The following is a 25,531-nucleotide window of genomic DNA, read 5'->3' on the forward strand; positions in this document are numbered from 1 at the left end:
AAAGCTATCGGGCAGTAGTCCTCTGCTCTTTTTGCCTCCAAGTTCTTAGGGATCAGTCTAACATAGGTATGATTCACCAAATTTGGCAGGGACCCTGATGAGAAGAACTGTTGAATCTCTTGGATTATTGCTGGACCAGTAACATCCCAGTTCGATTGGAAGAAAGCAGCTGAGAATCCATCCGGACCGGAGCTTTATCCGGGTGAATGGCGAAGGTTGCTTCCTTAATCTCCTTGCTACTTGGAATCTCTATCAGCATTTCATTTTGTTTGTCGGATATGCAGGGGACCAGAGCTTCCTGCACTATATGAGCGCCGTTGGATGGGAGGGAGGTGAATAAGCGAGAGTAATAGCTGCAAATAACCTCTGAAATCTGCTCCTCTTCATAATTGGGTAAGCCATCTTCATCTTCCAGAACTGTTAATCTGTTCTTGGACTTTCTGAGTTTTGCTGAGGCATGAAATTAACCCGTATTTGCATCTCCTAGGGATAACCACAGTTGGCGCCTTCTCTGTTTCCAGAAGTTCTCCTCCTCCAAGTAGGCCTTTAGAAGCTTAGAATTTAAATCCCGAATGAGAAAGTCATCAGAAATAGGATTTGATATTGCTTTATCCAACTCCTGTTGTAGGGTTTCAATTGCATGCCTACTGTTCTCTTGAAAGGCTTTACTCCACTTGCAAATTGCTCGACGACAAAGAGACAATTTCTCCTCTACCTGGAGGTGAGAGTTGCTTTCCCATAACTCTTTTATAATTTCTCTAACCTTCTGATTCTCTTTTAGGCGACGGTCAAATCTGAATATTCCATTTCCTCGTTTCCTTCTTGTGTCCATGAACGAGAGCAAAGGACGATGATCAGATCCTCCATAACGTAGGTATTGGCTACGACACTATGGGAAGAGATTGGACTATTTCATGTTACAAACGGTTCTGTCTAAGTGACACTGGACGAGGTGTGTATTTCTTTTTCCCCTCCAGGATAGGAAGCCACCGCAGTGTTTTAGATCAAATAGATTGTGTCTAGATAGGAAAGATCGAAACGCCCCGAAAGTTCCTTCTGCTCTATCAGGCCCCCACACTTCTCTGAATTATCGATGATCTCGTTAAAGTCCCCTGTGAGGAACCAGGGAGTAGTGTTATCTGAATGCAGTGTTGACAAGTTTTCCCAAAATGCTTGTCTTCTTGGTTGCTCAAGTTCTCCATATACAAAAGTAGTATGGAATGAAATCCCTTTGTTTGAGATAATAGTGTCTATGTAGCGCTTGTTTGAAGAGAGCACAGTGAGCTCAATCTTCTTCTTCCAGAATAAGAACAGACCTCCTGCTCTTGGTGTTTCAGGTGGCACCGTATGATACTTCTCTAGGATTAGCCATTGTAGGTCTTCTAGGGTTTTTTCATATGAATTTTTTGTTTCCATTAAGAAGATAATGTCAGGCTTATTCCTTATGTTTATCTCCTTTAATCGCTTGATTGTTGCAGGATTCCCCAACCCACAGCAATTCCAGCTGACTATGACTAAGGAAGCTGGGGTGGAGCAGCCCGAAAATCCTCCTTCCTCCTCGTGGATGCAAGAATTAGTTGGATAGGCGGGTTTCTCCGTTGATGCGAGGATCCAGCAGTAGTTGCTTGAGTCTGTGATTTATTCTTCTCCATGGAGTTTTTTCTAGCGGGTGAGAAGTTCATACTGGAGATATTTCTTTTTCTTGAGCTAGCACCCAACAGCACATTTGGGCTTACATATACTGACCGAGTTCTGGCATGTTCTCTCCTTCGTCTTCGTGGATGTACATCGCTATCAGATGCCTCAATTTGTGTTGTTTCATCATCATTACGTTCTTCTTGAAGGCCACCAATCGTAGTACTCTCCTTGGGGGGGGGGGGGGGGGGGGGGGGAGGATTCGTGATCCTCTGCTCCAATGTGTCAACAATTAGGGCAGATTCTGAGACCGCTAGAGTAGGTGTACTTGATAGGATTCTTGTCGCGGCATCTTCCATCTGACCCTGGGCATCTCCTTGAAGTACTCTTCGATGTCTGGCTTTTGCTTCACAAGGATCAGCACAACTCAAATATTGTAGAGTGACATCCTGTAGGTCCTCCATTACTTGATTCCTTGTCATGATTTGTTGAGTTTGAGAGGGTTGTAGTACTTGGTGCTCTTGTGGTTCTGGGGGGATGATATTTGCAAGCATTGTTTCCACAGTTTCACCCACTTGGCCACACTTTTCACTAGCTAGCACCCTGAGTCTCCTCGCTGCTGCTTCTGTGGGATCAGGACAGTTTAGGTATTGTTGAGTGGCTTGATTTATGTCCTCCAGAAGTAGTTCTCTCATTTGCTGCCTCTCAAGTTCTCTCGTTTCATGTTGTGCAGGTGCTAGGTTGATTGCAAGTTGGTTCTGCTGTGGGTTGAGGCTATGTGAATTGACCTCTTGGTCAACAGCAGGGGGTGGTTTCCTCCTCCATTATCTGGAGTCTTTTTGAGAAAACAGAGATCTCCTGTGAGAGGAGTCATAGGGATGATGTCTTCTGCTCTTTGCATACGGGGGTGATCTGTACTCCGTTTGTTTTTCCTTCTCCTCCCCATCCCTTCCTCTCCGTGAGGGGCTTTTCACCAAGAGACGTTCTTGAACCGGTGGAAGGTTCCTGGTGTGTCTTGTACTAACCCTATCCCCAAAGGTTCTCCCATGTCTATCCACTCTCTGTGTGAAGTCTCTGCTACTTTCCCTCTCTCCTTGTGGGAAGATTCATGTTGAGATGGGTACTTCCGAGCTTGATAGAGACTAGTGGTCTCTGTTGGCTGATTCATGCGGTCACTTGCAATCTCCAGTCGGGGATTCTCTCTTGGTGATGGTTCAGGGGCTCGTGATGGACAATGTTCACTCTTGTGTGAAAGAAGCAGACAAATTGTGCAGTGGTTCTCTAGGCGCTCATATTCCAAGGTGATTTTGCTTTCTTCACCTGAGTCGAATTCTATTATAGTTTCTTTCACCAGTGGGTTGAGGCCGTTTACTGCCACTCTGACTCTTGCAGATGTCTTTGTCAGTTCGTGCTTCTCATAAGTTCCCAGCTCCTTTCCAATCCTGCATATCATGTCTTCATGCCAGAAATGGAGAGGCAATCCTTTGATCTTGACCCAAAAAGGTATGGTTGAGGGGAACGTATCAGCAATGATAGGCTGCCATTTCTCTAGGATGACCATCCAGTACCCAAAGTGATAAGGTCTGTTATCTAGAACTCTCTGTGGATCTTCTTCCTTCTCAAACCTGAACTGGAAACATGTATTCCCAAGATTTGACCCTATCACTCTACCTTGTGCATTCCATTTTCTAGGTAGAGAGGGGATGAGGGCCCAAAGACGTTGCTCTGTCGGGTTTGTTAGCCTTCCTATCAGAGTTCGGGAGTTCTCTTCGATCAAAGTCGTAGTATCTAACGGCAGGGCTCTAATCCTCTTGATTTGTGGCTCCATAAATCCAGTGGCTAAATATTTTCCTTTCTCTTCAGCTGTGAGGCGCCTAGCCATTACTGTAGAGGAGGAAGATCTTCTATTTAACAGCTCTGGGGGAAAGACTAGACTAACCAAACTGATCTACTGGAGGAGTTCCAACCGTCGACTCCGAGTAGGTTTTGATTCTTGAAAAACTTTGAAACTGTAAGTAGTGGAGAGTAAATTTGAGTAAAAACCTTATTGTTCTTGCTAGGAAATGAGAGATCAAACGTTAGGAGGAGCCTAGATCTGGTTTTACGAAGATGAAAGTTACTTGGAGGATGCTACTTCAGGTAAACAATTAGGATTGACGATGTGGCGTGAAGAGATCATTTTGAAAAACTTTTTAGATTGGGAAAGCTAGAAGTGTTGTCAACGTTATTGTTTCTCGTGCAACAACGTCCTTTTCACTCTTAGAAACTTGTGCCTGAGAGAGAAATCTCGACCAGCTTTCGCTATGACTCTGTAAACTGTTTCTTTTTATGGTGTTAACAGTATATCACATAATAGATTAAAGATATTGTTATGTGAATCATATAGTTTATGTAATTTTATATATTAATTTTGTCCAAATATGTAACCATGTAGTGACGAATAGTTCTTGTAGTTGACAATTATTTTTTCCTAAAATTAAACTAAACCCTTAGTAGGGAAAGCTTCTAATAATCACTTAATATAATGATAAATCATACCTGTAAGGATTTGTATAGCTACCATTCCCACAGCCTCCCAGTGAGTCAATACAATTATGGACCTACTTGTCGATGTAACTGAAAGAGTAATTCATCGAAATCTGTTGAGTGTGGAGGGTTTGTGTTGTTGCATTTGAATCCTGAATGTTGTACATCGAGCTTGTTCTTGGTGTGAACAAAATGATTTTATTGACTATTACATGTTTTATCCGTATTAAATATCTAATATTCTGTTAGTACTCACACATACATACTACTTCATCTTTTATAATAACTCAACTCGAATCTATGATTTATTATCTGGTTATAATGCACATTCATAATACAGATACAAAATCATTTGCTGGCTATTATTTTATAATCCCGATAATCTATCTATTATTCGGTATACTACGCAATCATTAAGATTGTTGCAGCTATTGTAATAACACAAGACCAACCGATACTGTACATAACACAAGATTAATTTTGTAATATCCGCTTAAGACTCACACGGGGTACTCTAGCTCTTATACTCAACTTAAATTCATGATGTAATATCCAATTATAATACACAATCTTAATACATGTAAAAATCATTTTTTAGCTATTACTATTATAATTCGGTAATCTATGCATTATCTGTTTGTAATACATGTATTACTGTAGCAATTGTAATAACACAATACCAAATTAAAAATAAATCTATTTAATATCATTCAAATTAAGTTATATACTATTTTTTCATAATTATTTTAATTTCAAAATATTAGAAATTGTAACATAATTGAATTAATCTTTTTTCAATTTTATTTTAATTAAATCATTAAAGTATATTTATATATTTATATTATTATTTTAAAATACATAAAAATTATTTATTTAACAAATATTTTATAAATATATTATTTCAACGCATGGTGGTGCGAATAGACACGATAAATGTGTAGATGGGCATGATTATATTCTAAGTGATAATACTGTGCCAACTACCCACATTAAAAAGCGATCAGAATTTGATTACCCTTGAAAAGTAACTTCACCGTCAAATGATCGATGAGAGAAACGGTAGAAACAATGTTTTACCGTCACGTTCACTATATAAATCAAGGCGGCGACAAGTGCTTTTTCATCAGCCAAAACAAACAAAACAAACAAAAAAGAGTCGAAGCTTTATAGAGAGAGAGAGATAGGAAAAAATGGCGACGTCAGGAACATACGTGACCGAGGTTCCGTTAAAAGGGACGGTGGAGAAACACTACAAGAAGTGGAGGAGCGAGAACCATGCCTTCCCGGAAGCCATAGGCCACCACATCCAAAATGTCATCATTCACGACGGCGAATGGGACTCTCACGGGGCCATCAAGACTTGGAACTACACATGCGGTATTACTTATACCTTTTAATTCTGTCTGTATATTCCAAACTTGATACACACTACTGAGTTAAACTATAGTCTATAGCCATGTATGGAACTAAGGTATTGGTAGTAGTAGTACTACTACTACTATATACTGCCTTATGATTTATGATTATTATCTATGGTTATATAAGAAATAAAATAAAATATAGTTGTTCCGATATGTCGCAAGTAGCTCGACTCTCGAGAATACATATGAACACATGTACTTACGTATAAATATTTCCAATTCCCTCGCTTTTTGCATTTGTATTGATATATTTATGAAAGAAACTTAAAAAAACAACTCTATAGAATCAAGAAAGAATTAGAAAATGTATATATATATATATATTTATGTCTGCAAACAAATGCAAACATGCTTTTGCCTCAAGTGTTTGTGTTTACTATTAACTAAATGTAAGCGAACAATCGATATGTACCATAGTCCTGAGTTATGACTTAATTCAATCAAACTGGATTGGTTGATGCAGTTAGTAACGTATCATTGTGAATTTTGATGTCAAATAGTTTAAGTTTGATTTGTTATGCGTGCCCCACCAACATATTTATACTTATAGAATTAGTAATTTAGTATGAGTCATGACTAGTCGGATGTTGCAAATATTATTGCATCATTACACCGGCAAATATGTATATGATAATGTGTGTGTTCATGTATGATAATAGGTTTTTTCTGCCTATTGCAAATGTTGTAGTATAGTGGGGTGAATGTCGAACCAGTCCTAGTGATGTGAATCAGTGAGAATACAAGTCATTTCTTAAGCTAAGCAGATTCAATAGTGGTGAGTGTGTGACAAGTAGCAATAGCAAACAGAGCAATACAACAAGGTTTTAATCAATTTAGACAAGTGAATCCATGGGTATTGGGAATTGACTTCAAGTAACTAAGATCCAATCTAGGTGACAAGCTTTCAATCAAAGTAATCTCTTAAGTCTAAACACAATTTTAGACAAGTCCTATGTCTAGGTAAATGTCCATTTGCTTAGAAATCATTAAACATCAAATGTCTTTGGCTTAATTCAATCAAGCAATCTTTAAGTTCAAGTTTAATAACTATCTAGCAATTTTAACATCAAGTGTCCTTGGCTAATCTCACTAGAGCTTAGTTGAGTTGATTCAAATACTTCATCTAATCATGTCTGATGAGAAGTGTTTAGAAATCAGGTTTAGAGTGATCAAGACTAAACAAGCATTAAAAATACTCAACAAGCAAGTTCATACAAGGATCTAATACAATAACACCATAGATCTTCACTAAGTTACTCTAATCTCCCTAACCCATGAATTCTTAAGGAAACTACTCACTAATCTCCATGAAAACACTTAATCTCATAATAGATTGAAGCATATTCAAGTAGATACAACAGAGAATAAAGATAAACAAGGATTAAACAAGCAAATTCAAGAGAATAAGAAGAAAAGAAACTAAAGATTCAAGCTTTTTCTCTCAAGAGTTCTTGTGTTCTTCATAAAAAAGTAGATAGATCCCCAATTATTGTCTGAAAAGTAGTTATATATCTAAAACTCGAGCTGGGGTTGACCCATAAAAACAGATATTTTTCTCCGTAGTGACCATAAAAGGTCGCTACCAGAGGTCACTATGCCTGTAGCGACCTGACATGCCCGCTACGGGTGGCCGCTAGGACACTTAGACGATTTTTCGCATTCTTGAACTCATAGCGACCTCATTATGCCGCTACGGAAGACCGCTACAGAAAGCGCTTCGACTATAGCGGTCTCTCTAACCCGCTACACACTCCCGCTACGGTACTTAGGCGCCTCAGCTCTATCTTCTGTAGCGACCATCTTTTGCCGCTACGCCTGGCCGCTAGGAATGTCATATTGATATGTGTGTAGTATTTTGATCATAAATCCCTCAATACAGCTCCAAACGACTTGAAACCACCTCCATTGTAAAGCTAACTCAATTTCCAGTGTCTCCACAAATTTTGAGCTTCAGAAGAGATCTTTAAGGCCTTCATCCGTGTTCATCTTTCACTCTTTGGACTCAAAATCCCTCCAATGGTCTTCTAACTCATCCATGGTGCTCTCCAACACCTGATATGTACAAATGCAATGATATGCAACCTAAATGTGCCTAAATGATACTCTAAATGACCAAACCATGCAAGAATAAGAAGTTAAAAACATGTAAATTCACAAGATATCAACTCCCCCACACTAGTCCTTTACTTGTCCTCAAGTAAACTTTCAAGTCCTAAGAAGGAAGAAGTTTGAAAAAGGGAGCTCATAGCCAAAAGACACACATCCTAGCTCTTCTACAACATTCCAAATGATCATAGCAAACAATCATTGGTCATTCTTTTATCAGTCTAGCTTCTCAATGCCTATCAAACTCTTTTTATTTCTTTATACAAAGTGCAATGCTCATCAATCAACAAGTAACTTCAACCAATTCTCACATTCATTCACACACACACACAAGGTGGATTCTCACAAATGGGCACATGATCTCAATCACTTGGCTTGGTAGATTAATGGTCTTTTATGAATGAAAAGAAAGGTTCAAATACAATCTTTTTAATGGTGGTAATCACTCAAGAACAAGGAGCATGATCATTATGCAAAATTTATCTAAGACTAGGAGCAATTCATGCATACATAGCTCATTCACATCATTCTACTCTTCTTCCTAAGTGATTACAAATTCTACCCATCTTTTATATTTCAAAACCCAAGTATATACACTTCACTCACATTTCTCACCAAGTGAACTCTCTCTTTTTTTTTTTTTTTTTTTTTTACATGATCAACCAACTAAGAACTTGACACTCTTTTTCTTTCCCCATTATGATTTTTCATTTTTTTTTTTTTACTTTGGGGAATTCTAATTGACACACTTAAGAGTTTTTCTTCTTTTATTTTCTTGGTTCCTATTGGTTTTCTTTTCTTATTGACACTCTTTGATCTTTTTCTCTTCTCTCAAACCCAAGATATAACAACTTAAAAACACACAAACTCACTCACCATCCTAGATGCTAGTTCAAATGAGGATCTTATGCTAGCAATAGATGAGAACAAACATATGTCGCTCCCAATACTCTCAAGATTTTGCACATAACAAGCTATCAATAAGAGACCTCACTCAACAAATCAATATTGGTTTCAAAGAATGGCAAGGGTTCAAGGGTAGGGGAGTGCCATTTGGGTTAATCAAAGGATAATACATGGAATAAGATAACCCAAATGTGTATGAAATCCATGATCAAGTATGCAAGTGCCCATATGCAAGAGAGATTAAATTCATTATGCCCAAGTTCAGTTTGTAATTGGTTTCAAGAACAATGTCAATATCATATGAGCCACATGTTTCAAAAAGAGTTTTCAAGGCTCAAGAGATGCTTGTAGATATGTTCTTTTCATGGCAATTTCAATCATGGCTCCCTATGCATAATTCAAAACACACAACTTTTTTTTAAATTTTTTTTTTTTTTTTTTTTTTTTTTTTTTTTTAGAAATCACAAGAAAATCCAAAATGCAAAGTGCTAGATATGTCAAATGCAAATCATCCAAATAAAAACAAGCAAAATGATCAGTTTTTATAGTACCTCCACCACACTCGAATCACACAGTCTCTTGTGTGACTTTGAATTTGGAGTGGTTTACATGATAGGTAAAATAAAAATTACTAGAGATGTGGAGAGATTTTAAACCGGATTAGAGTACTTACCTTGTGACTGTAGCGACATGAGCATGTCACTATGGATATGTCGCTACGGTCCTTAGCCAAATATTGCATTCTCCTCGTTTCGTCGTAGCAACATGAGTATGTCGCTATGCACGTCGCTAAGGTTGTCCGTAAAGGGTTATAGCGACATGTGTGGGTCGCTATGAGCATGTCTCCACAGCACTTGTGTTTCTTTCCTAGCCTCTTTTGAAACCTTTCCTTTTCCTGAGCACCCTCCAAACTGAAATCACACACAATTCACACAAACAAACACACAAACAAGGATAGTTCACACAATTTATTAAAAACATTCACACATATATACAAAGGATACTCTTGGGATTTCCTCCCAAGTGAGCTTGTTTTAAGTCTCTAGCTTGACTTTGCCTCCTTTAGGTTAGACTGTGGTTGGATCGGAAAGTGGAACTGAAGTTCCCAGGTCTTCCGATTTGGTTCCCAAGTAAAGCTTAGCCCTTTGTCCATTGATGGTGAACTCTCTTCCATCAGAACTCCACAAAACTATTGCTCCATAAGGTTTAACCTCTTTAACTTTGAAAGGACCAGACCACCTTGACTTGAGCTTGCCTGGAAACAACTTCAGTCTGGAGTTGTAGAGAAGAACTTGATCTCCTTCTTTAAAGTCTCTTTTCAGGATATGTTTGTCATGGAGAGCCTTTGTTTTCTCTTTGTAGATCTTTGAACTTTCAAAAGCTTCAAGTCTTATCTCATCAAGTTCGTTCAGCTGGATCAATCTCTTCTCCTTGGCACTCTTGATGTCAAAGTTCAGCAACTTGACTGCCCATAGTGCCTTGTACTCAAGCTCAACTGGTAGATGGCAAGACTTTCCATAGAGAAGGTTGAAAGGTGTAGTTCCCAAAGGTGTCTTGTAAGCTGTCCTATAAGCCCACAATGCATCATCAAGCTTGATGGACCAATCTTTCCTTGTAACCCCCACAATCTTCTCCAGAATGGACTTGATCTCCCTGTTGGAAATCTCAACTTGACCACTTGTTTGGGGGTGGTAAGGAGTTGCAACCTTGTGCTTCACACCATTCTTCTTAAGGAGGTTTGCAAACAGTTTGTTGATGAAGTGAGACCCTCCATCACTGATCACAACTCTTGGAATCCCAAACCTTGGAAAGATTATGCTCTTGAACATTTTTAGAACCACCTTTGCATCATTGGTTGGACTTGCAATTGCTTCAACCCACTTAGAGACATAATCTACAGCCACCAGTATGTACTTGTTGCTATAAGATGAAGGAAAAGGCCCCATGAAGTCAATACCCCAGACATCAAACACTTCAACTTCTAGGATGGGGTTTTGAGGCATTTCATTCCTCTTGGTGATGTTTCCTCTTCTTTGACAAGAGTCACACCTTGAGACAAAGTCTTGGGTGTCTTTAAACATGTGAGGCCACCAAAATCCAGCTTGTAGCACCTTTGCAACTGTCTTAAATGTAGCAAAGTGGCCTCCATAGGATGATCCATGACAATGTGTAAGGATCCCATCAATTTCTTCTTCAGCCACTGCCCTTCTATAGAGTTGATCTCTACAAAGTATGTAGAGGTAAGGCTCATCCCAATAATATCTCTTCACATCCTTATAGAACTTCTTCTTGGCATAACCTTCAAGGTTCAATGGCTCTTTTCCACTAGCTAAGTAGTTGACTATATCAGCATACCAAGGACCCTTCTCATCAGCCGCCTTCACCTCTTCAAGTTTCTTTCCTGTCTCACAAACAGCTACCACTGCATGAATAGCCATCATTTGCTCTTCTGGAAGTCTGTCATCAATAGGGATTCCACACTCCACCTTCAACCTGGACAGGTGATCAGCTACTCCATTCTCAACTCCAGGCCTGTCCTTGATCTCAAGATCAAACTCTTGTAGCAGCAGAATCCACCTCAATAGTCTTGGTTTTGCATCTTTCTTGGCTAAGAGGTGTCTCAATGCAGCATGATCAGTGTAGACAGTCACCTTTGACCCAACCAAGTAGCTTCTGAACTTCTCAAATGCAAAGACAATGGCCAATAGCTCCTTCTCAGTTGTAGAGTATTTAGCTTGAGCTTCATCAAGGGTTCTACTTGCATAGTAGATCACATGTGACTTCTTGTCTCTCTTCTGGCCTAGGACTGCTCCTACAGCAAAGTCACTTGCATCACACATGATCTCAAAGGGGAGATCCCAATCTGGCGGTTGAACTATGGGTGCACTGATGAGTGCATTCTTCAGGTTTTTGAAAGCTTCCATACATTCCCCATCGAAGTGAAATGCAGCTTCTTTGCATAACAGCCTGGTCAATGGTCTAGCTATCTTAGAGAAATCCATGATGAATCTTCTATAGAAACCGGCATGACCCAGAAAGCTTCTTATATCCTTCACTGTTCTTGGTGATGTTTCCTTTCTCAGAAACTTTGTGTCCAAGAACAATCCCTTCCTTGACCATGAAGTGACACTTCTCCCAATTGAGCACCAGGTTAGTGTCCTCACATCTCTGTAATACCCTGCAAAGATTTGACAAACAAGTAGCAAACGAAGAACCATATACAGAAAAATCATCCATAAACACCTCCATTACATCCTCAATAAGATCAGAGAAAATTGACATCATTGCTCTTTGGAATGTTGCTGGTGCATTGCACAGTCCAAATGGCATCCTTCGATATGCAAAGGTACCATAAGGACAAGTGAATGTCGTTTTCTCTTGGTCATTTGGGTGTATAGGGATTTGGAAAAATCCAGAGTATCCATCAAGGAAACAATAATAAGGATGGTTAGCTAGCCTCTCTAACATCTGATCAATGAATGGTAAAGGGAAATGATCCTTTCTAGAGGCTGCATTCAGTTTTCGATAGTCAATGCACATCCTATGTCCAGTTATTGTTCTTGTTGGTATTAACTCATCATTTTCGTTCTTAACAACTGTTATGCCACCTTTTTTAGGAACTACATGCACAGGTGAAACCCAATTGCTATCAGAGATAGGATAGATCACACCAGCATCTAACAATTTGATTATCTCTTTTTTAACAACATCTTTCAAATTAGGATTTAATCTTCTTTGGTGTTCAATTGAAGTTTTAGATTCATCCTCTAGATGTATCCTATGCATGCACAAAGATGGTGAGATTCCTTTAATGTCATCAAGTGAGTATCCTAGTGCTTTTCTATACTTTTTAAGTTCATTTAAAAGCATAGACAATTCATTCTCAGTCAGCTCACTACTCACAATGACAGGATATGTCTCATTAGGTCCAAGGAAAGCGTACCTTACACCATGGGGAAGAGGTTTAAGCTCCACTTTTGGTGCCTTGAGCTCACTCCAATCAGCTTCATGGAGGTTCTCTTGAATGTCTGCTGAGGCAGCATGTTGAGTCATTTGTGGCAACTCCATGAACTCATCTTCTCCATCCTCCTCAAGGTGAACATCTAGCCTTCTTACTAGCTCATCACTCTCCTTGTTTTCAATCATTTGGGTCTCTCTTTCAATGGTCAGGGCATGTTGAAGAGAGTCCTCAATCGCTAACTCCTCAAGGAAATCATCAGCCAAGGCATCCATCTCATCAATGTAGAATATTTCTCCTTGAGTTGTGGGCTTCTTCATCATCTCCTTGATATCAAAATGGAGAATGTGATCTTTTCCAAGGTGGAGATCAATTGTGCCATCTCTCACATTCACCATTGCTCCAGCAGTTGCCAAGAAAGGTCTTCCAAAGATCAAAGGATCTCTAGGCTCTTCATCCATCTCAAGCACTACAAAGTCAGTAGGCACTTCACAATTTCCTATCTTGACAGGAAGATCTTCTAGGATGCCAATGGGGAGCTTGACAGATCGATCAGCTAGCACCAAAGAGATCTTGCACTTTTTATATTGTGTAAACCCAAGCTTCTTGGCAATGGATAGTGGCATGAGGCTGACACTTGCTCCCAAATCACATAGACATTTCTCAAATGTCAAAGGTCCAATGGCGCATGGCAGGGTGAAACTACCAGGGTCTTCTAGCTTCCTTGGGACAGTCAGTCTCTGAATAATGGCACTGCACTCATGAGTAAGAATCACCATCCCTTCCATCTCTTTCTTCTTTTGTTCTACAGCATCTTTCAAGAACTTGCTGTATTGTGGAACCAGCATAAATGCATCAATTATGGGCATGGTGAGCTGAACTTCACTCATTTGCTTGTCAAACAAGGCTTTGTACTTCTCTAGGAGTTGCTTCTTGAATCTTCCAGGAAAGGGAAGCTTTGGCTCATAGGGAGGAGGAGTGAACAATTTCTCCTTTGTTGATGTAGCAGCCTCATTTTTGTTCTCAACTTTCTCCTCTCCAATCTTTCTCTTGCCCTTAGCTTCAACTATCTTCTCCAAGATTTCCTCATTAGTCTTCTCATCCACAATCACCACATCATCATCTACATTGATGACCACCTCCCCACCTTGTTTCTCATTATCCTTAATGAGAACTTTAGGAGGCAACTCTCTTCCACTCCTTAGGGTGATTGCCTTCATTGTCTCCTTTGGGTTTTGTTCAGGCTTTCCAGGTAGTGTACCTTGTTGGCGACTTGAGCTGGCTGTCATAGAGACAAACTGGTTCTCCAAGTTTTTGAACTTGTTGTTTAGATCATGGTAATTCCCATCAATCTTGTTGTGGAGATTTTTCAGCTCATACCCTAATTGTTTCTCACTTCTTGCTTGTCCCTCCAATAATTGTTTCAGCATCGCTTCAGTACTACTCTCTTGTGGAGGTTGTGTTGATGATCCAGCTTGTTCTTGTGCAGGTTGATTTGGTTTTGGTGAGAATCCAGGAGGGAAGTTCTGTTTTGGTTGGTAACCACCTTGGTTGTTGTTGTAGAATGGCTTAGGCTGATTGTTGTAGAATGGTTTTGGCTGGTAGTTGTTGAATGGCTTCTGTTGGTTGTTGTAGAAGGGTTTCTGTTGGTAGTTGTTCTGGTTTTGATAGTCAGGTTCCTTCTTGTACCATGTACCCTGAGCATTGACATAGTACATATCTTCTTGGCATTCTACTCCATCAGCTTCAGAAACCATATGTAACTCCTCTTCTTGTTCTTTTCTGATAGTAGCATGTCAATCTTTTCTTGTATTGCTTTCAGTTCTCTTTTTGTGGTCATATCTTCTCCTCCCCCACTTCTGTCTCTTCTGTCATATTCATCATTGTAGACAGAATCACTCTGTGCCATGTTCTCCAAGAGTTCTAATGCATCTTCGACAGTCCTCCCCAAGTAGTTTCCATTGCTTGCAGTGTCAAGCTGGCTTTTGAATTTAGGCAAGACTCCTCTGTAGAAAGTGCTTAGCAAGCTCTCATTGTTGAAGCCATGGTGGGGACATTGAGACAAGTAGGTTCTGAATCTCTCCCATGCCTCTGAAAATCCTTCAAGTCCTTTTTGTTGAAAACCAGAGATCTGATTTCTAAGGTTTGCAGTCCTTGTAGCAGAGAAGAACTTGTTGAGGAAGGCCTTCTTGCATTCATCCCAAGTTGTGATAGTATCACTTGAGATGTTTTTCTCCCAAGTGTGAGCCTTGTCTCCCAAAGAGAAGGGAAACAATCTGAGCTTGAAAGCATCCTCTGAAACTCCATTTGTTTTTGACAAGCCACAGTATTTATCAAATCTGTCAAGGTGATCTAGTGGGTCTTCCAAGGCAAGTCCATGGTACTTGTTGTTTTCAATCATGTTGATGAGGCTGGACTTGATCTCGAAATTGTTGTTGGCAACTGGCGGTCCCCTAATGCCCAACCTATTCCCATTTATGTTAGGTTGATCATATGTACCGATGGCCCTAGCTTGGCGTTGTGGTTGTCTAGGTCGAAGGTTGGCAGCTCCTTGACCATTGCCCTCTTGAGCAGCTCCAGGAGGAACTTCTTGGACATTTTGTCTATGATCATCAACTTCATAGACACCTTCCGGTTGATTCGGGTTTCTCTCCATCTCAAGCCCCAATCTATGTAAGTGGGCTTGCTTTTCTCTTTCTCTTCTCTGTCTTCCCAACTCTCTTTCTAAGGCTTTGATGTTGTCCACTCTTGGTGCAAGATTTGTTGATCCTTTGCTTCTCAAGTTCATGCACCTGTCATCCAAATATATATGAAGATAGATAATTAGTAACTTAAAACAAAGTAAAACTCAGTCTCAAGCAAAGACTCAAACGCAATGTCACAATCGGACTAGGATCGGCAACGGCGCCAATTTGATAATAGGTTTTTTCTGCCTATTGCAAATGTTGTAGTATAGTGGGGTGAATGTCGAACCAGTCCTAGTGATGTGAATCAGTGAGAATACAAGTCATTTCTTAAGCTAAGCAGATTCAATAGTGGTGAGTGTGTGACAAGTAGCAATAGCAAACAGAGCAATACAACAAGGTTTTAATCAATTTAGACAAGTGAATCCATGGGTATTGGGAATTGACTTCAAGTAACTAAGATCCAATCTAGGTGACAAGCTTTCAATCAAAGTAATCTCTTAAGTCTAAACACAATTTTAGACAAGTCCTATGTCTAGGTAAATGTCCATTTGCTTAGAAATCATTAAACATCAAATGTCTTTGGCTTAATTCAATCAAGCAATCTTTAAGTTCAAGTTTAATAACTATCTAGCAATTTTAACATCAAGTGTCCTTGGCTAATCTCACTAGAGCTTAGTTGAGTTGATTCAAACACTTCATCTAATCATGTCTGATGAGAAGTGTTTAGAAATCAGGTTTAGAGTGATCAAGACTAAACAAGCATTAAAAATACTCAACAAGCAAGTTCATACAAGGATCTAATACAATAACACCATAGATCTTCACTAAGTTACTCTAATCTCCCTAACCCATGAATTCTTAAGGAAACTACTCACTAATCTCCATGAAAACACTTAATCTCATAATAGATTGAAGCATATTCAAGTAGATACAACAGAGAATAAAGATAAACAAGGATTAAACAAGCAAATTCAAGAGAATAAGAAAAAGAAACTAAAGATTCAAGCTTTTCTCTCAAGAGTTCTTGTGTTCTTCATAAAAAGTAGATAGATCCCCAATTATTGTCTGAAAAGTAGTTATATATATCTAAAACTCGAGCTGGGGTTGACCCATAAAAACAGATATTTTTCTCCGTAGTGACCATAAAAGGTCGCTACCAGAGGTCACTACGCCTGTAGCGACCTGACATGCCCGCTACGGGTGGCCGCTAGGACACTTAGACGATTTTTTCGCATTCTTGAACTCATAGCGACCTCATTATGCCGCTACGGAAGACCGCTACAGAAAGCGCTTCAACTATAGCGGTCTCTCTAACCCGCTACACACTCCCGCTACGGTACTTAGGCGCCTCAGCTCTATCTTCTGTAGCGACCATCTTTTGCCGCTACGCCTGGCCGCTAGGAATGTCATATTGATATGTGTGTAGTATTTTGATCATAAATCCCTCAATACAGCTCCAAACGACTTGAAACCACCTCCATTGTAAAGCTAACTCAATTTCCAGTGTCTCCACAAATTTTGAGCTTCAGAAGAGATCTTTAAGGCCTTCATCCGTGTTCATCTTTCACTCTTTGGACTCAAAATCCCTCCAATGGTCTTCTAACTCATCCATGGTGCTCTCCAACACCTGATATGTACAAATGCAATGATATGCAACCTAAATGTGCCTAAATGATACTCTAAATGACCAAACCATTCAAGAATAAGAAGTTAAAAACATGTAAATTCACAAGATATCAATGTATAAAGATGGGAAGCCAGAGGTATTCAAGGAAAGGAGAGAGATAGACGATGAGAAGAAAACGGTGACATTTAGAGGACTTGAAGGTCACGTGATGGAACAACTCAAGGTGTATGACGTCATCCTGGAGTTTATCCCCAAGTCGGAGGATGGTTGCGTCTGCAAAATTACTATGATATGGGAGAAGCGTAACGATGAGTTCCCCGAACCAAGCAACTACATGAAATTCGTCAAGAGCATGGTTGCTGACATGGACGACCATGTTCTCAAAGCTTAATCATCATCATCATCATCATCATCGTCGTCACAATCCACCATAACCACATCACCGTCACCATGATCAATATCATCTCCATTACGAAATACTTATTAATATGCTTTTCAATACAATAAATGGGGTCTTGTGGAGTTTATTTCTTTGTAAGATCACGCTTTGATATGTTCAGGTGGTCATCGACCCATTGGATATGTTCTTGTTTACTGCTTATCAATATAACTACATCTATACTATTTTTTTATTTTTTTTTTACGTCAAAAGGCCATTCTATTACTCAAACTTGAGGTGGTCTGGGTAGGCAAACCGGAATAGAACAATCAATAAAATGTAACTCCTTATGGAAAGATCTAGCAGTCTTAGCAAAAAAATCTGAAATCTGATTGCGTGTTCGTGGAACATGAATGATGTTGAAGTCCGGGAAGCATATCAGCAGCGTCGCTATCCTTTCCAATTCCGTCGCAAAGCTTGGCCAGACATGAGGTTCCTTTATCATTGCTATTAGCTCTTTACAGTTTGTCCCAAAGCTCTGGTATGTTGAATGTTGAAGCATGTTCTCCATTGCCCACCGCAGTGCTTCTACCTCCGAATGCAAGGCTGATTCACGTCGAGTGAAATTTTTTGTCCCCATAAGTTGAATGTTCCATCCACTGTCCATCCAGACCCATCCACATCCACTAAAGCGAGCAGCGGCTGTCCAAGATCCATCTATCAAGCAAATATTACCTAAGCTTATGACTTTGGGTTCCTCAGTATTGTTATCTTGTACCACTAGTTGTACCACATCATTCGCATAAAACCAGACTTAACATTCACTTTCTGCATGTCGTACTAGCTCCAAAGGATCTCTGTCTATCCTCCTGAAAAGTTTATCATTCCTAGCCTTCCAAATGTACCAAATTAGCTAGGGATAAGGATCCATGTCTTGTTATGGTTCGATAATGTTGTTCTTCCTCCTGAATAGGTAATCCATATTTGTGTAGATGCTTGGTACTGGAAATATATCTGGGCTTGATGGTGTTGATGATAAGGACCAAACTTGTAGAGCTGGCGGGCACACAAATATAGCATGGGTTACAGATTCTTCTAGCTACATCTTGGGCAATAGTTATTGCACCTCATATTACGTATTTGCTAAATTCCTCGTTACAGCCACATGACCAGTTAACAATTGCCATATAAGATGACATATCTCCTTTGGCGCCTTCCACGCAAATGCTTGAAGCTTAGTGATACTCGGTGATGTTAGGAGTTTTCAAGGCTCCTAAGACAAATGATGTAATATAAAAGATTGTCGAACCAATTCTAAGGGATTTCAAAGCACTGAAAATGCAAGTACTCACTTAATCTAAGTGCAACCGGTGATTTAAAAGATTTCTAAACTAATGATTAATACTAATGCAGTTGCAGAATAATAAAAGCGATAAATGAAGTAACTTTCTTGACTAAGGGAAAAGAGAACTCATGGGCATATGGATTAGACCTTGGGTGATCAAGTTTCGAACTAAGGATGGCAAACGATCAATCAAACTATCAACCTTAAGTTTAGACACAGTTCTAAACAAGCTCTATGTCTAGATGAATGTTCATTTACTAACACATTTCAAACATCAAATGTCTTTAGTTGAATAATATGAAAGCAATCATTACTAACAAGTCTAATGGCTATCTTAGCACTTCTAACAACAAATGTCTTTGGCAAAGTATGCTAAAAGCTTAGAAGAGTTGTCTCAGACATTTCATCAAACACCTTTTGGGTGGAAAATGCCTAAAGATCAATTTTTGAGAGGCCAACTCAGAAGATGCATTATGAATACTCTACTAGCAAGGACTAAGAATGATCTACACTAAAACATCCTAGCTCTAACATAATCACCCTTAATCTCCCTAACCCATGAATTCAAAAGGTGATTGCTCACTAATCTCCATAATTCCTCTTAAACCTATATTGGATTTCAGATTAATCATGAAGAGAAATACAGAGAATCGATATGAAAACAACAGGATTGCAATAACAAAAATGATCAATTGAATCAAATAGATGAACTTTCCTAGAGGTTTTTGGCGGTTTTCTGAAGATAAAAGATAATCAGCCTCCAATGGCTTACAAAAGGTACTTAAACATAGGTTTAGAAAGTGTAAAATTGTGCATAACAAATGCCAAAAGGCCCTTGATTAATCATAAGTTTGACCAAATAATTGAAGCGCAGCGACCTCGGCACGTCGCTCCAGGAGGTCGCTCCCGGCTCATTTTCGACACAAACCCGAGCGACCTCTGGGTGTCGCTGTGGTGAGGTCGCTCTGGAGCTGGAGCGACTTCGCCTTGTCGCTCTAGGAGGTCGCTCCGAAACGAAAATGGCGAGCGACCTCGTGTTGTCGCTCTGGTAAGGTCGCTCTGAGAGGTAGGGCACAGCGAGTTCATGGCGTCGCTTTGGTAGGGTCGCTCCCATGCACTGCTCGTCCAATGATCACCTTTATCACCTCTTTTGAGCTCCAAACGCACCCAAATGTCTCCAAGTACTCCATGTGGTACTCCAGTACCTAATAAAGACTCATGCATGCAAAATGCAACCTAAACATGACTAAATCCTAGTCTATATGATCAAAATGCACATGGGTGAATGGATAACACAATGAAAATATGCAAGATATCAACTCCCCCAAACTTGTTTTTTTACTTGTGCACAAGTGAACTTTCTAGAACTCATAGGGAGAGAGGTTTGAAGGTGGGAGCTCATAGCCAAAAGAAACACATCTAGCACTCAATTCAGCATCAGCACACTCTCTTATTATACTCTACCTTCTCTAGGCCTATCTCAACTCCTTTTTTCCCTTACAATCATCATCAAGCATCCACACATTCAAATCAACCAACTCTCACATTCATTAAGCAATAAACATCAAGTGAATTCTTGCAAATGGTCAATTGGTCCAAATCATTTGGTCGGGTAAGAGAAGGCGTTTTTTTTAATTCGAGTGAGTCAAGCGTTTTTTTTAATTCGAGTGAGTCAAGAGGTTCGAGATACATGATCTTTAAGCTGGTTCACTCTCAAGACAAGTAGCCTTGACATTGCACATAATATATCTAAGAAAAGGATCAACTCATGCATATAATACTCAATCTCCATTGTTCTACCCTTTTCCAAAACATACAAGTTACACAATCATTTCCCAATCTCAAACCCAACTCACATCTCTCACCAAAAAGATCCTAAGAACATTTTTCACATAAAACTCTTTCTCTTTGAAATCTACAAGGGATTTTTTTTCTCTTTTTTTATTTTAATATCAAAAACATTTCTTAACTCCTAACAACTTTGCTAGCCCCCTTTTTATTTTCCTTTTCTCTTTTTTTTATATATATTTTTGGGGGCCAAGACTTTTCATAAACTTAAGCTAGATGTTTATCTACTATAAGACTATTCACTTAAACACAAAGAGTCTAATATTTTCCTTCAAACTTTTCATGCTCCCAAATCATAATCACAACACTCACCCCCACCTATAGCTAGATAATAGAGTGCCTAATCTAGCAAGAATGAAGATCAAGAATTGTCGTTCCCGATACTCTCAACATTATGCACATGTAAGACTTTCCGAAAAAGGCCTCACTCATCAAACAATGAAAGCTTAAAAGGAGGAACGTGTTTTGGGAATGGTCTACCGCTCGAGTTTGTCAAAAAGATTGGCGTAAAGGATGTGACAACTCAAGTGTGTATAGCCATGACTCAGTACACAAGGGACCATGAGCAAAAAGCATTAAGTTCGTTCAGTTCAAATAAGGTTGTAGTTGGCTTCAAAGATTGAGTTTCAGCAACTAATGAGATTCAGGAAGAGTTTTCAAGGCTCGAAATATACAAGGCTTTTCGAGAGATGCAATAGCTATTCGAGCGCGAGGTAGTGTTCTTTACAAGGCATTTTAAATCATTGCTCCCAATGCAAGTGAATGCAACCTAATAGCTCTAGACTCTCCTAAAAATGCAAGTGATGTAGTCTGTATGATTTTTTTATTTTTTTTAGATGCAAAAAGGTATGTATGCAAGAGTCAATGCAAAATCGGCAAAGCAAACATGGTCAATACTTGGTACCTCCCCCAAACTTAAGTTACATAGTCTCTGTGTTGTCAAGTAGAGAGAGATAACCAAAAGAAAGCTAATATGCAAAAAAAAAAGAAATGGTATATACAAGGGAAAGTAATGAAGTACCTTCTACGGATAGTGAGTAGGGGTAGATGCCCCAGCATCGTCGTCGTCAGGTGGGAATGTGGTGTAGAAACCACATGTTGCTGAATTGTAGCCTCCAAACCATGGTTGGCTCAGAACCTCGTCAATCTCGACCTCATTATCAGAAGAGGCTAGGGATGGGGACTTGTTTCCTGGGGCGGAGGGTTCAATGGGTGGGTTCCTCCACTTGCGCTGGAGCTGTCTAGCAGTGAGGGGGAAACCAAGATCCGCAGGCTAAGGTGGAGGCTGGGGGACTGATGTGTTCGCGAAGGCGAAGTCTGCTAAGCTACATCCAGCTATTCCTCCCCTGGTCAAGACATCAGCTACTTTCTTCATGAACTTGGCTGAAGTCTTGGTTTGCTTCTTCACAGTCTTACTAAGCGCTTTGCACTTGCCTTTCAGCTTTTCTATCGTCCTGTCTTGTGCTTTGTTCCATCTCTGAAGTCGACCAATATGCTCATGAGCATCATGAAGCGTACCAGGGGGAAGAACTCCAGCATATGGCTTGAAGTAGTAGCGCGGAGGTCCATAGACGGGTTCAGATGCTTCCGCAGCAGGTTCGTCATGTCTCGTCGGAGCACTCCTTTTCCTTGGTGCAGCAATGGGACCGAGAGACCCGTGCTCTCCCAGAAAGTCTTTCTGGGAAATGTTGAAGCTGATAGCTCCAGGTCTCTCTAAGCTCGTCAGGTTCTTGTTTGGAAGAACCACTTCAACAGGCTTGCCTTTCAAGTAGTAGTAGTAGACGTAGTTCTTCCCATACATCCCGCTGAAATAAGTGGCAATCCTTAAGTAAGTGCCATCAATGAATCTAGGTCCTGCTGCGTCCTTTCCCAAGGGAACATTCATAAATTGAAGCAGTGGTGTGATCAACCCACCAATTCCAACCTTCGGGCGCGAATCAGAGGTGTACCATGCCCAGACTCTGTAGTGCTCGAGACGACTCACGAAGAAACTCACCATCCCAAAGGTAGCATAGATGTCGGCGCTTGGAAGAGGCAACACTCCAGGGGCGGCGTAGGGTTGGATAGCCGGGCGGAGCAGTCGCATATCTTCCTCGGTGACACTACCTGCTTCCTTCCGTAGATAGAATGCATGGACGAGCATCCTATAGAGGTAGCACACAGACGGATGCCGGATATGTGAGTTCTTGTCAGTCCCGGTAGAGTGCCTGTTTTCGGTGATCAACTTCCAAAGCTCGGTGGGGAGATTTTTGCATTTGGGAAGAGAGGAGTCTTCCAAGTCTTGGAACCCCATGACTCTCCCAATGTCCTTGAAGTTCATGTTGTAGTCTCTTCCATTGACCTTGAACTTGATCTTGCCCCATCCTTGCCTCACATGCGGAGTGTTATGGTAAGTGACCTCAAGGGAAGACAAGAAATGACAGGAGACATCCTTGTAGACAGGGTAAGCCATGGTGAGGAGTTTTGGCAACTTCAAATGTCCCAGCATCGCCTCAATATCAGAATCAAGACCCAACTCCTTCAGTAAATCAAGGTCGGCGAACCTTGTTGGAGTCCAAGTGACTCCATTCAGCAAGTGTTCATACAGCTCTTCCACAGATGGAGTTTTCTCCATGTCCCTATCAACAGCAACCGCCTTCCCTTTTGACATCTTGGCTTTCTTTGTAGGAGCTTGCTCATCCTCACTTTCATCGTCACTCTCCTCATTAGTGGGAACTGCTACACTTTTCTCTGCCCTCTTCTCTTGCTCTTTTGATTTCTTTGTAGCCAAGGTTTGTTGTCGAGAAGTCCTATGTGCCCCAGAGCCAGCTGGCTCGGAGGCTAAGGCTTTCCCTCTTAGTGCAGACTCTTTTCTTTCAGCTTGTTGCTTCTCAGCATCTAGCTTTCCCTTTGTTTTCTTAACCATTGGTACCTGAAAAATTCAAAACTTGAAAAAGGATAAGTAGATGGAAGCAAAGAAGATTAAGACTTTGTAGATGAAAATTGCAAGAGTAAACTCAACAAATGAACTAGCAATTTAAGCTCAAGCTAACCCAATGCAACTATTTCACACGTTTAGCACTAAGAAGCCATGCTAAGAGCAAAGAATCACACTTCTCAATCTTATCAAAATATGAAAATTACAAGTTAAGTAAAATTCAATAATCAAAGTGGTTTTAGAATGAGAAAATTCTTTAATCAAACTTTTAAACACCTGAACACATCAAGTTCACCTACCAACACACTCAATTAAGGTCAATTTCGAAAAGCCCCAAATCCATGAACCCTAATTTTGTCAAAGTTCAAATTAAACTCAATTTCACCATTAATTTAACAATCCAACTTGATAGATAAGTTTTCCCTAGTCTATTTCACCACAATCAAGCAAGAAAATGACCAAATTTCGACTTTCAAATTCTAGGGTTCATAGACCTACGAAACTGAATTTAAAAACTCAATACCTTGCTTTAGATGAAAGTAAATGGTGAATGGGTGATGGGGAATATACTACAGGGGCCAAAGCTTGGATTTAGAAACAAGAACTATGTGATTTGGTTGAGAATTGAGAGAGTCATGGGATTTTTGGTGTGGGTGAGTTTGAGAGAGTATGAGTGTTTGGGAGGGGAGGGAGAGTGAGGAAGATGAAAATCGAGGGTTGTGGGCTAGGTTTAGGGTCGTCCGGTTCAGTTTAGGTGGGAAGGGACCAGTCCAATTAAATTGAAACCAGGATTAGATCGAAAATCACTTACCTGAACCGGTCGTGGAGCGACCTCGGCACGTCGCTCTCAAATCGACACTAACCGAGCAACGTCTGGGTGTCGCTGTGGTTACGTCGCTCCCAGCTCGACAAACCCGAGCGACCTCGGGGTGTCGCTGTGGTGAGGTCGCTCCGGAGCTGGAGCGACTTCGCGTCATCGCTCTAGGAGTTCACTCCGAGAGTATTTTTCGAGCCCCAAACGCCGTAAGGACGCGTGACTTATTTCACTCGCTGTGGTGACGTCGCTCTGGAGCTGGAGCGACTTCTTGTCGTCGCTCTAGGTCCTCGCTCCCACGCCTGATTCTTTGCTGAAACCGGCTCGATCAAGCACCTGCACACAACTTCAACTCTTTTTTTTTCTTTTTTTTTAAAAGAAATATGATGAAAATGAAAATACTAATGCAATATGTACAAGGATATACATGAGACTTCCTCCCAAGTGAGCTTGTTTTAAGTCTCTAGCTTGACTTTGCCTCCCTTTAGATTAGGCCGGGGTAGGATCAGAAAGTGGAGTTGAAACCCCATCTTCCTCTGGTGCAGTCGCCATGTAGAGCTTAACCATTTGCCCATTGACTGTGAAGTCTCTTCCATCAGTACTCCATAAAACTATTGCCCCATATGGCCTAACCTCCTTGACCTTGAAAGAACCGGACCACCTTGACTTAAGCTTTCCTGGAAATAACTTCAGCCTAGAGTTGTAGAGAAAAACTTGATCTCCTTCTTTAAACTCTCTCTTCAGGATATTCTTGTCATGGAAAGCTTTAGTCTTCTCCTTGTAGATCCTTGAGTTTTCAAAAGCATCCATTCTTATCTCATCAAGCTCATGTAGCTGTAGAAGTCTTTTCTCCTTGGCACTCTTGATGTCAAAGTTCAGCAACTTTACTGGCCATAGTGCCTTGTACTCAAGCTCCACCGGCAGATGGCAAGCTTTCCCGTACACTAGGTTGAAAGGTGTGGTCCCCAGGGGTGTCTTGTAAGCTGTCCTATAAGCCCAAAGCGCATCATCAAGCTTAATGGACCAATCCTTCCTTGTAATCCCCACAATCTTCTCCAAAATGGACTTGATCTCTCTGTTAGAAATCTCAACTTGACCACTTTGGTGAATTTATCAGCAATGAGTATGTCTATCTTACCCTGTAGAGCCTTTAACTCCTTCCTCGTCTGCTTGTCATCTGTTCTACTGCCTCTGTCGTGGTCTCCACTGTAGACTGCGTCACTCTTTACCATGTTGTCAACCAGCTCTTCTGCATCTTCCTCAGTTTTTCCCAAGAAGAACCCATTGCTAGCTGTATCCAATCTGGCTCTGTACTTAGGAAGAGCACCCCTGTAGAATGTGCTCAGCAAGCTTTCCTTAGAG

General features: G+C 40.4%; 2 protein-coding genes and 1 non-coding gene across 3 annotated transcripts; 2 read left to right on the forward strand and 1 right to left on the reverse strand.

The window, feature by feature from the left end:
• Window positions 1–2,605: 2,605 nt before the first annotated feature.
• Window positions 2,606–3,517, reverse strand: LOC111209554. Its single transcript, XM_022709514.1, has one exon. The coding sequence runs from the start codon at window positions 3,515–3,517 to the stop codon at window positions 2,606–2,608; it is 912 nt and encodes a 303-aa protein (XP_022565235.1).
• Window positions 3,518–5,256: 1,739 nt separating this feature from the next.
• LOC125583984 (MLP-like protein 328) lies at window positions 5,257–17,439 on the forward strand. Its single transcript, XM_048751670.1, has 2 exons — window positions 5,257–5,538; window positions 16,989–17,439. The coding sequence occupies exons 1-2, from the start codon at window positions 5,352–5,354 to the stop codon at window positions 17,255–17,257; spliced, it is 456 nt and encodes a 151-aa protein (XP_048607627.1). The 5' UTR covers window positions 5,257–5,351; the 3' UTR covers window positions 17,258–17,439.
• On the forward strand, window positions 14,592–14,698 carry LOC125584728. The gene has a single exon (XR_007321637.1). It is a non-coding gene; the product is annotated as a small nucleolar RNA R71 (small nucleolar RNA).
• Window positions 17,440–25,531: the final 8,092 nt, after the last annotated feature.

The sequence above is a fragment of the Brassica napus genome, chromosome C3 (assembly GCF_020379485.1).
Source record: "Brassica napus cultivar Da-Ae chromosome C3, Da-Ae, whole genome shotgun sequence".
Lineage (NCBI taxonomy): Eukaryota > Viridiplantae > Streptophyta > Magnoliopsida > Brassicales > Brassicaceae > Brassica > Brassica napus.

What these genes read in the sequence shown, in the direction of transcription:
- LOC125583984 (XM_048751670.1), top strand. Translation starts at nt 5,352, where the DNA reads ATGGCGACGTCAGGAACATACGTGACCGAGGTTCCGTTAAAAGGGACG. An exon ending in GACTTGGAACTACACATGCG is followed by an intron (nt 5,539 to 16,988) that starts GTATTACTTATA and finishes CAATGTATAAAG; the next exon opens with ATGGGAAGCCAGAGGTATTC.
- LOC111209554 (XM_022709514.1), bottom strand. Translation starts at nt 3,517, where the DNA reads ATGGCTAGGCGCCTCACAGCTGAAGAGAAAGGAAAATATTTAGCCACT.